This window comes from Hemiscyllium ocellatum, chromosome 42, assembly GCF_020745735.1.
Source record: "Hemiscyllium ocellatum isolate sHemOce1 chromosome 42, sHemOce1.pat.X.cur, whole genome shotgun sequence".
Lineage (NCBI taxonomy): Eukaryota > Metazoa > Chordata > Chondrichthyes > Orectolobiformes > Hemiscylliidae > Hemiscyllium > Hemiscyllium ocellatum.
This window is the reverse complement of record NC_083442.1, coordinates 27,929,847-27,941,986: the sequence shown is the minus strand read 5'-3', so window position 1 is coordinate 27,941,986 and position 12,140 is coordinate 27,929,847. Positions and strand designations below refer to the sequence as shown.

Below are 12,140 nucleotides of genomic sequence, written 5' to 3'. Positions count from 1 at the left end.
CTCTTTAAAATGTTGAAGTTTGGAAGAATTGCATACAGAAGGTCAGCCCCTGGATTGGTGCCAACACCATTGATCACTAGCCTTTTCAAATTAAATATTTTAATATTTAATTTTAATGATTGCAGGTCTCTTAAATATCCTCATAAATGCAAGCTGCATCTGTCCAGAGCACTTAGCTATTTCATGTGAAATACCACCTAATACGGCCTAGATTAGAGTGGTGCTGGAAAAGCACAGCAGGTCAGGCAGCAGCCGAAGAGCAGGAAAATAGATGTTTTGGGCAAAAGCCCTTCATCAGGGCTTTTGCCCGCTACGCCGATTTTCCTGCTCCTCGGATGCTGCCTGACCTGCTGTGCTTTTCCAGCACCACTCTAATCTAAACTCTGGTTTTCAGCATCTGCAGTCCTCACTTTTGTCTAATACAGGCCTACCACTGCTGGTTGGACTGAGCTGATTACAGATGTAATTGTCCCCTCAGCTCACTGGTGCCAATGATGCATGAGAGGTTTCCAGAGCGAGCTTGGATAAATTAACACATGTACTTCATACCTTCAAAATGTCCTAAATTTGAGCACTTAAGAGTGTAGCTGCTTTTATCTTGAGCTCTCTGCACTATTTCAGTCATCCATTCCTGATGTATGGGTTTTGCCAAAGAAAACTTCATAGGTTTCATCAGCCTATTAGTCTCTGCCCCCAGATTTACATTTCAGGAGCAGTCTATGCTAGATCGATGGTCTGGCAGGATAAAATATACATCAAATCTTGCTGATTCACAGTTCTTCTCGGGTTAGGGTTCTGGGAGAGTAGGGATGATGGGTGCAAAACGGGGCCGGGGATTTTGGTTTCGGGATTGATTTAGGGTTAAATGATTTGGGGGAGGTATATTTGAGGGTGGGGGTGTGAGAGGTAAGTATGGGGTCAGTCGAATACTTGGGAGTTAGACTATGTATTCAACAGTTTAACATTTCCTGAGTTTCAGCTGAGCTCAAGTCTCTGATTTAAATGGAGACTCCTGGAGGATTCAAAATGTAGTGGAATCGCCAGCAGAAAATTCCGTTGCCAGGCTGCTTTGATGGAGATTCTGCAGTGGTCCCATATGCATCTCCAGACTACACTGCAGTATTGACTGTCTGGCGATCAGAAAATCTGTACCGTTATGTCTGTAGAGGGTTAATTAATCAGTATTACAAGATCATAAGACCTAGGATTAAAAGTAGGTAATTCAACCCATTGAGTCTGATCCATTATTCAATCAAATAATTGCTGACCTGATAATCCTGAACTCCACTTTCCTGCCTTTTCCCCATTAACCCTTGATTTCCTTACTGATTAAAAATCTATCTCTGCCTTGATTATGCTTAACAACCCAGCAGTGACAGTCCTGTATGATTTTTTAAAAAGTTCCACAGATTTACTGCCGTCTTAGAAGAAATTTCTTCTCATCTGTTTTAAATCGATTTCTCCTTGTGCAGATTATGTCCTTTGGTCTTCAATTGTACCACAAAGGGAAACAACCTGTCCATGTCTACCCTGTCAAGTTCCTTAAGAATCTTGTATGTTTCAATAAGGTCACCCCTTGTTTGTGAATTCAATAAATGCATGCCCAACATCTCCTGATCAGGCAACTCCTCCATAGCCAGGATCAACCCAGTGAGCGTCTCTGATCTACCTCCAGTGACAGTCTATTGGATAAGGGGACCAAAACTGTTCACAGTATTTCAGGTGTGATCTAACAGGTGCCTTGTGTAAATTAAGCAAAACCTCGACATGTTTATACTCCATTCCCTTTGAAACATGGACCAACTTTCCATTTTCCTTCCCTGTTTTCTTCTAAATTTGGATTCTAACTTTTTATGTATGCGTGCTGCCAAATCTCTTGGTGCTATAAGTTTCTGCAGTCTTGTCCATTTCAATATTATCCATCTCTTCTATTCTTCCTGCCAAAGTGAAAACTTCCATTTTCCCACATTATAGGTCATCTGACAAGTTTCTGCCTCTTCATCAAACCTGTGTATATTCCTCTGCAAACTGTCATCCTCCCCATTTGCCTACCCACCTACTTTCTGTCGTCCACAAACTTGACTGAGTGCATTCACTTTCCTCATCCAAGTAATTAATAGATGTTGTAAATAATCTCAAGACTGATCCATTGGTTTAGGTTGACATTCTGAACAGTGCTGTTCTTTTAAAAAAAAACTTTTGACAAGAAGGTTGTTGGTAGCTAAATAGCCACCTCTTGCATTACAGTGATTTCCTTTGAGTTACACTGAAACCTATCTAGAAGTCAAATCCTGGTTCAGCATTGCTCTTTATTTAACCAGCTGTTTAAATCTGTGAATAATGGGCAGCACGGTGGCTCAGTGGTTCTCACTGCTGCCTCTCAGCACCAGGGTTGATTCCAGCCTCGTGCGACTGTCTGTGTGGAGTTTGCACACACTCCCCGTGTCTGCGTGGGTTTCCTTTGGGTGCTCCAGTTTCCACCCACAGTCCAAAGATGTGCAGGTTAGGTGAATTGGCCTGCTAAATTGCCCATCGTGCTCGGTGCATTGTCAGAGGGAAATGGGTCTGGGTGGGTTACTCTTCGGAGGGTCGGTGTGGACTTGTTGGGCCGAAGGGCCTGTTTCCGTACTGTAGGGAATCTAATCTAATCTAATTTCCTGTTTTCTCTATGGGCAGTTTACTGTTCTGTTGGTATTTTCCTTTTCTCATTCCTGGTGGATCTCTGCAGTTTCTCCTCCACCCTCCACCCAACCACTAATACCATCACCACCCCCCTTCACAGCTCCCAACAATGAATAGAAATCCAGTTTGATGCCTTTTATTTTCCCTCCCTAGTGAAAAGACACTGCCACTTGCAAATCTTTGTATCGTCCTCGTCCTGTGCTCTCTTTCCTTCTGTTTAAAATCAACCTTCTCATTTGCACCATTGATAATTTTTTCACCTCACTATAAATAGCCGTTGTTAATGTGATTTGAGCCTCGAGGAGAAGGTCTTTTCTATTAGTCATTTAGTATTTTTATGATGTTCCTTTTTAAGAGTTGCTTTGGTAAAAAATCTGCAACATTGATAAAGGGTTAAAATTATAATTTAAGTTTTGGAAGCCATTTATAACATCATGCCCTTGGTTCCTAAAAGAATTGCACCTCCGGTTTAAGGTCATTAGGAAATGGCTCTCAAAAGAATGCAATCAGGGTACGATGGCCAAGTCATGTTCCAGCTCGAATTCTGGGAGAGGAGAATGTGTTGGCTCCTAGCAAATGCAGTTTCATTCAACCACAGTCTCAACTGCTCACGCCTGAGGGCTCTTAAACTCTATTTCATTCTCACGCTAAGATCTCAAAAGCATTGCAACCCTCAATCAGTAGATGTTAATCAGAAACATTAATCTTGCCTTTGGCACAGTTTTTTGCCCACCTGTTGCGAATGCTTATAGCTTGGCACATAAATAGATTCCATTTCTGATTGACACCAGTATATACCCCAAGGCATGGATACAGTTCTTAGAAATGGAAAGGGATTTTATTTTTTTTTGGATGAGGAACTCCATCGCTTGAACTTTAAGTGTTCCTTCAATGTAAACCTCTTATCATTTAAAGTTTCTTGGTGATTTGCACACTGTGTTTAAATTGGGGCACGTTATGTACTGAGATGGTTGTCAGCTGAAACTATCTTTTGCAGAGAAGAATGAAAGAAAATTAGCCATATCATGCCTGCTCTGACTTTCCAGGTGTACCAAAGTGCTTCCGAGCCACTTCCGAGCTTTTTAAAATGTTTCTGTTATATCACAGAGAAATCTGACAGCCAGTTTGTACATACCAAAGTCCTTTAATTAGCAATCTGATGACCACCAATTAAAAAAAAAATGCTTCTATGCTGATTGGGAGATAAATATTGGCCAGGGCACTGGAAAGAACTGCCTGCTATTCTTCAGGTAATGCTGTAGGATCTTGTACATTCACCTGTGCAGGCAGAGGATTGATATCTAAGGTGGAAGACTGCACACTGTGGGGCTCTGCCATACTGCAACACACTTATGACTCTACACTCAATGTCAATTTTATAATGGAGAGGCGAATGGGGAGATGGTGGCCTAGTTTTGTTATTGCTAGACCTTGGTACTAGATCCAAATTTACTTTGATTCTGGGTCCAGATCTATCTTGCCTGTCCATCCAGCACCTGCCAACTTGGTTGGCATTTCCTAGTTTCCACTTTTTGCCAAATATAGTGAAGTAGATGTCCACATTAAATTTTAGACTTGACACAAGGAGGTATTTGCATTCAAAATTTATTTCCCATATCTTTCTCAAGTAACTTTTTTTTTCTTTATACTTGCTAAACTTCCAGACTTGCCTGACACTCCTGTTGACTTGGTGATCAATTGTCTTGACTGTCACGAGAACCCGTTTCTTCGCGAGCAGCCATGGTACAGAGCAGCAGTCGAATGGGCCAACCAGAATCGAGCTCCGGTGTTGAGCATTGACCCACCTGTGGGCGAATTGGAGCATGTCATTGATGCCAAGTGGTCTCTAGCCGTGGGCCTGCCTTTGCCACTGGGGGAAAGTGCTGGCCGGGTGTATCTCTGTGATATTGGGATACCAAAGAAGGTTTTCCAGGAAGTGGGGATCTCCTATCACTCACCTTTTGGTTGCAAGTTTGTCATACCTTTGCACTGTGCGTAGTGGTGGCTTAATACACCAGAGGATAACCGTGCAGGCCATAAAACAGCTCAGCAACCTGCGGAAAAGAATATGGAGAAGCGTTACGAGCCTTAATGGACAACTCACTTGGATTTCAATATAGTTGGAGGAAATGGTTTATGAAGCAGAGAAAGCATCACAAGTGTCGTGTTGCGACTGGTGCCGTACCACGATCTGCTAAAGGGTGACAGCACCAAAGGTTACTGCTGGTTTGCAGTTTTGCCTTGTCCCCGTGCGCATTACTGTGCCTTTACTATGAAGGCTGTGCATGGTATTGTTTGTGACATTCAAGACTTTCTTTATAGGCAGGGTTGAAATGGGCACCCACTCATGAGTGAGTTTGCCTGTGTAGAATAGTATTTTTACTATTCAGTCAGTTTTTTCTGAGAGGAACTTTGAAGTAGGAAGATGTTCATTAAGAAATGCAGTAACTATCACACTTGTGGTTTCCTTTAAAGTCTATGCACCGTTTAGAAATGATCACTCTTGGGTTTTTTTCCCACGAGCAGACGGCTTAAGACAATGTTTTCAACTTTTGTGGTTTTTCATGAAGGTAAAATGTGTTTATTTGTGGTGAAACGCAATATTTGCAGAATATCAAAATGCCTGTAATTGTGATCTTTAACGTGCACTAATGGCGCCCCCTTGTGCAGCCAAGGCTTAAGTGCAGCTCCTGTGGTGACCCAGTTTGGGTGGTTATAAAGGGCCTTCTGCTTTCCTGAACTTTATAATGGCTGATGGATGCTTGAAGTTCTGACCGTTTCAGTAGTTCCCATAGACATGCTCCATACCCCCCCCCCCCCCTCCCCCCCCCCCCCCCCCAACCCCACTTCAAAAAAGCATAAATACAAGCGCATCAAGCAATATGTCAGCTCCATTTTGCCAATGATAGGTTCAAATTTCTATTTAATGTGATACTGTTCTGAATGGAATGGACTGCCATGTCTTACATTGAGCAAGGTGCATGCCTTATTAATGTTGAGTTTTAGATGGGTCCATTGCACTGAATTTTTTTGTTTTATATTGTCAAGTATTAAGTTCTTCAACCTACCAGTTGATGAAATAAGTTAAGTAGGGCTCTTGATTTGTTTGCCAACCTCATTATTTAAAATAATCTCATGAGCTCGCAGAACAATTGGGGACCATTAGATCCGTAGATTTTTTATTTTAAAGCCACTAGTGAATTGGGGACTTGTGACAGCTGGATATTTGTATTCCAGGCAAAAACACTGGCAAAAATCCGACTGATAAATACAACTGCTGGGAAGAAGTAAGATAGTGGAAAAGGAGTGTCAATATTGTATTCAAAGTTGAGCAGAAGCTCAATATGTGGGTTAGCTTGGAATTGAGCTCCAAAAGCTTTCACTAGGATATGCAGTGAGCTGGAGCCAGCTGAATGAACACCCTTTTCCTTGTGCTCCTGATGTGTTGAAATATTTCTAATTGCTTTTTAATGCATGACCAGAGTAGTGTAGAAAACATATTTTCTGGTATCATAGATGAGCATTTGAACTAAACTGACCAAAGTGGGGTGGGAGTTTTGCTTGTGTTATTTTCACTCCTGTTTTAAAAAACATTGGTAGAGATATCCACTGCCCCCAACCCTCAAGTTTAAGCTTTGGTTATATTGTGTTCCATTCTTTTCTAGGATAATAGAGAAAGTTGGTATCATTATTTTTTGACTTGGCTGCCATTTGGTTTTCCGATGTGATCCGAGTTGGTCAGTCAAACAGTGCCCAAGGCTCCAATTGAAATATGTATCTGTTCTTGTGTAGATAAATACTTTGTTCCTCAGCTCCCAGTATTTTATTCCCCATCTTGTTTATTGCTTGGACAATCTTATTTGATCACTGGGAAACACTGGAGCTAGAGGTAGGACAGTAATTGTGGAGAGCTCTGTTTACTCATGCCCATCGATTAGGTATCATTATTCAAATGCAGTTTTGTGACTGCAGCAGGATCATCCATGGCTTAAATTCTTTTTTGGGGACAGAGATACATTGTACCTTCACTGCTGACCATGTTCTGGCAATGAGAGAATTAGAATATTTCCTTGAAGGTGCTCCTTTAGTCTTCCCTCTGCAGTGTTCTTCACAGTTGGTGAGAGTTGACAATAATGCATTTATCACTGTTCTAAGAGGCTGAATAAGATTTTTTAATTTGCAAGCATTTATCTTCAACTGTAATTATTTAAAGTTTTACTGAAGCCTCTGGAAGTTGCTTCCTATAGTACATGACAGATCTCTGTGCCCAGATATTTGTTAGAATAAGGCAAAAATTATTTTTTGTGCAACTCCGAAGAGTCTAGCTGCCTACACAATATGATAGTGCTTTGAAACAGTTTAATTCTTTGATGGAATCTACAGCCTTGCATGCTTCCCTCTGCTTTGAGCAACAGTGGCCAGTAAAATTTGTTCAGTAGCTTGAATCAAGCCATTGCAAAGAATTAAGCTAATTCTAACTTTTTTGTTTACTTGATATACCTTTGGTTTCATTTTGGAGGAGGGCTGTTTTTATTCAAGCAGTGCATATAGATGAAGGCAAAGGGTTTAGATGCTGGGCATCACGAAATGGCCTGAATTAACATTGAACCCCCACTGTGATCACTTTGGTGGAGGACCTGGTTTAATGTGATGATTCAGTTGGCTTCAGTGATATTTAACTCTCCTGTTCAGATCTGATGCAACATCAGCAATATACCCATTTTTCAGGACATCCAATTCTTTGTGACTGCAGGGTTTCAGCTCAACGAGGAACATTTACTTGCTGTTGTGATGTTATTTGAGCTTTGAGTTGTACAATAGAGTTTTCTTTCAGGCCATGGCAAGCGCATCTTATGCAGTCATTGTGCAATATTACGACTGCAGTGTATAAAAGGACAAAACGTTTGTGCATATTTTTCATTGACAAAAGAATGTAGATAAGCATTGCTTACAAAGTACATTTCTACAAATGTCAGGAAATGAATTTATCACTTGTAAAACGAGACACAAACTGAATGAGAATATACATGCTGGGCTTGGACAATGCAGTGGCATTTGAATATCTGAAACAAACTACCACGATAGTGCTAGAGGTGTACTTTCAATGCAACAAATATGTAGTATTTCTGGAAAGTTGCTTCTGTATGTAAGTGTTTTGCCACTTAGACTTTAGGCATTGTCTGCCTTTGTCAATCCTATCCAGTTTTGAAAAAGCCAAATAACATGTTTTGTTCAAACCGTTTAATTTTCACTAGAGTGATTCCCACAAGCTAAAAAAAATAGACTCTATAACATGGCAGTGACTATAACCAAACTTAGGGTGGTGATGGATTGTTAGCCTCTGTGAAAATGCATGCCAGGTCTATCATGTTATTTTAAGTAGTACTCCAACAACTCTGAGCCCTCAATACCCTTTACTGATTGTTCACAGCAGACAAGCGGAATCCAAACATCCTGGTGCTTTTGTTCCAGGCAGATAGAAAACATGGGCCATTCTCCAATGTATACCACCCTAGACTTTAACTGGCTCTCTGGTCTAATGCCACAGCACTGCATTTCCTTTCTTCCCTGTTCCAGATTAACATAATGGCCCTGTATATGGACATAATTGTGTTTTTTTTTCCCCTTGGACAGGGGTTTTAACAAGTCCCTGTGGTGGAGTTCCTTGCAGAATGAGAGGAAGAGACAAGCCTGGATTTTTTTTTGCTTATTTAACAAAATAATAAATCTGGCAAGCGGAATAGAATTTGGGAATCCTCAACCTTTCAGGTCATTTTGTGTTATGACAGCACTGACTTGAGGTGCCAGGAAGTTTGGAAGCGGTAATTTTAGATCTAGAAAGTGAACAAAATAGTTATTTTTAGTGAAATGTATCAGATCAGCATTAAAAGGAGATAACAAACAACTTGTATTGTCAAATATTTAGGTCTTTGTCTCACTTTGTTTTTGCACTCAAATGCATTAACTCGTTCCCACCATTCTATTTGGTTTGGTGTGGGGGGGCTGGGTTGTCTCCACATTAGTGTTTGGGTTCCCCCCATGATGCCCTGCTGTCTGAAATATACAAAGAAGAAAGGGTGTGCTACTGAGCATCGCATCTTCAGTGATTGTTTAAAAGTGCCATATGCTGTTCTCTTGAATAACCTCGTGCTAATTGCCTTTTTGTTTTGCTCTCTACCTCCTTCGCTAATTCAGGTGGGTAGAGGAAAATCAGGGAAGAAATAAGTTTTTAGTTTTCCCCTTCTGAGTAATTCCTAGTTACCCTCCTCTGCTAATTACTGTGGGCTGATGAGTGAGATCAAGTTTGAATTCTAGATTGGCAGCTGTTTTCCAGCAGGCTCCTGAGGAATGAATGACTCTTCGGCGGACTGCAGAGCCATCGGAAGTGGCTCACCAAGTTATAAAAGTTTTGTTCAACCAGAAGTAATGGTGTCTGTATTTTGCCCTCTGCTGAAATGTGAGAGGTTTATAAGTGATTCCACACCTTAATGGCACAATCAATATAATTTGGTGGGAAATGCTGCTAGCAGTTGTCTTTACGGTGGCCAATTACTGGTGAAACATCCTTTATTTAAGAAAAAAATAACTCTCTTCACTGTGAACGTAAGTTTCAAAATTCATGCTCAGAAGTAGGAACAAGTAGTGAACATAATAGGTCTGTGGAGCCCAGCATTTCTCTAGAAAGCCTTGTTTGATCACTACAACTTACAAAACTTGATTCTTACAGTATTTCAGCATTAATGCATAGTTTTCCTTTTTTATGTTTACAAATCTTACAGACACACTCTGCACCACCAAAAACTTATTGGTAACAGGAACTCCAGCTTCCTTCCAGATAATTGCACATGTGCTCAGTGGAAGTGCTCCTATTAATCAAACTTTGAGGAGTTTGTGTTACAGCAGTGTTAAATGTTGTACTGTGCAGGTACAAGTGATCACGAGTACTGCTTTTGTTCCTCTCCCTGCTTCTTTAATATTGCAGTTGCTGATGGCTCTTGGAAAAACAACTGTTAATGTTTGTTCAAAGTTGCTTTTCAAACTGTACACTTAAATAGACTGGTACATTGTGACGTGGTGATCTTTTGAATAAACAAAAATTTCCCTAACAATCAAAAGCAGACTGCTGTTAGTGGATGTTAATTTATCATATTGAAACCAATGTACTTTGATTTGCACAGCATCTCCTATCTGTACTACCTGCATGGTGTCCAGTTTACCTGAACACTGGACCTTGAGCACTAGAACTAATGCACATCACCCTTGTGCTGTACCAGTTTATTGTAGTTATGAGGTTCTAAGTGATTGTGACCAAGAAGTTTTTTGTGGATGTGTTTTTGTTTCGGTGTTGACTGACATTTACAAAATGTAAATCTGTTGTCTCAATTTTTGATTCTGATACCGTCCTGTGTTCTGGAAGGTACATGATTTCTCATTGCTGGAACTAAAGATCTAAATAAAGACAAATTTCTGTTGATTGCTCTCTTTTCTTTTGAATGTGATAATGCAAATGTTATTCCAAGTATAGGAAATGTCGATATTGCCAATAAAATGATACTTGGTTGCTAAATACTTTTCCAAAATATACTGTATTTGTGAAATTTATAAAAATGTACATTATATAAAACTTACACTGCATAGTGCAATTCAGATTATTATCTTTCACTAAGTGCATAAGATGACTTGCTAAATGTTACATGTTTTTACAGTATACATGTGCTTTTCATGTCATTTGTTATCAGATGCGTACAGTCGAACGGATTTCCTTATGTGTGTGGCTTCAGTCTGTTTTGACCCTGTGGTGGCTGTCCCAAGCTTCTACACAGTAGTCTGCAATACGTGGTTGTCCAAGTTTCGAGTTGATCCAGAAACATCTTTCGCCGAATTGATGTTGATTTCTATTCACTATCCTGGATCCAAAGGGTACTGTGCCCCAAATCACAGCACTTAGTCATAGAGATGTACAGCATTGAAACAGATCCTGCGGTCCAACTTGTCCATGCTGACCAATATCCCAACCTAATTTAGTCCCATTTGCCAGTACTTGGCCCATATCCTTCTAAACCCTTCCTATTCACAACCCTATCCAGATGCCTTTTAAATGTTGCAATTTTACCATCCTCCACCACTTCCTCTGGCACCTCATTCCATACACTGACCACCCTTTGTGTGAAAAAGTTGTCCCTTAGTTCCCTTTTATATCTTTGCCCTCTCACCTTAAACCTAAGCCCTCTAGTTCTGGACTCCCCCCACCCTAGGGAAAAGACCTTGTCCATTTATCCTATCCATGTCCCGTATGATTTTATAAACCACTGTGAGGTCACCCCTCAGCCTCTGACGCTCCAGGGAAAACAGTCCCAACATATTTAGCCTCTCCCTCTAGCTCAAATCCTCCAACCATGGCCACATCTTTGGAAATTTTTTCTGAACCCTTTCAGGTTTCATAACATCCTTCCGGTAGGAAGGCGACCAGAATTGCGTGCAATATTCCAAAGGTGGCCTAACCAATGTCCTGTACAGCCGCAACATGACCTCCCAACTCCTGTACTCAATGTTCTGACCAATAAAGGAAAGAATACCAAATGCAGCCTTCACTATCCTCTCTACCTGCAACTCTACTTTCAAGGAGCTATGAACCTGCACTCCAAGGTCTCTTTGTTCAGCAACACTCCCTAAGACCTTACCAGTCAGTGTATAAGTCCTGCTAAGATTTGTTTTCCCAAAATGCAGCACCTTGCATTAATGTAAATTAAAACTTCATCTGCCACTCTTCAGCCCATTGGTCCATCTAATCAAGATTCCACTGTAATCTGAGGTAACCTTCTTCACTGTCCACTACACCTCCAATTTTGGTGTTATCTGCAAACTTAACTAACTATGCCTCCTATGTTCCTATCCAAATTATTTATATAAATGACAAAAAGCAGTGGCTCCAGCACTGATCCTTGTGGCACTCCACTGGTCACAGTCCTCCAGTCTGAAAAACAACCCTCCACCATCACCCTCTGTCTTCTATCTTTGAGCCAGTTCTGTATCCAAGTGGCTAGTTCTCACTGTATTCCATGAGATCTAACCTTGCTAACCAGTCTCCCATAGTATTAATGCTTCATTGCTTTTTATATTTTAAGTTTTTAAATCTGGACTGAATTGGGAAGGGACTGTTTTATGACAAAGGATTAAGGAATTGCTGTACTTTTCATAAAACAAGCTAATGAAACTTATTTGTGGGTGTGCTTAACACTGTTGTCTTGCAAGCAGTGGAGGAAGATGTAAAAGGAGACAGCTTTCCGCCAGCATGTGTATACAGCGGGAGATTTGGCTGTCAACCAGTTACTGATTAGGTTGTGGGACTGTGACCAGTTGTGCATGCCAAAGGTCATCCCTTGGTAGCTGAGCAGCTTGTGGATTGTGAGTGATTACAAGGAGAAGCTTCCAGAATGGTGTGATGAACCTGCTCCATT

The 12,140-nt window shown here is 40.8% G+C and overlaps 1 protein-coding gene across 2 annotated transcripts in view; it reads left to right on the top strand.

Moving 5' to 3' along the window:
* The window catches only part of edc3 (enhancer of mRNA decapping 3 homolog (S. cerevisiae)), a 116,946-nt gene extending 106,799 nt beyond the window's left edge, over positions 1 to 10,147 (top strand). For both annotated transcript variants that reach the window (XM_060853813.1, XM_060853814.1), the window contains exon 7: positions 4,347 to 10,147. In XM_060853813.1, the coding sequence (XP_060709796.1) occupies positions 4,347 to 4,681 (335 nt within the window). In that variant the 3' untranslated portion in view covers positions 4,682 to 10,147. The remainder of the gene's footprint in view (positions 1 to 4,346) is intronic.
* The last annotated feature ends 1,993 nt before the right edge of the window (positions 10,148 to 12,140 follow it).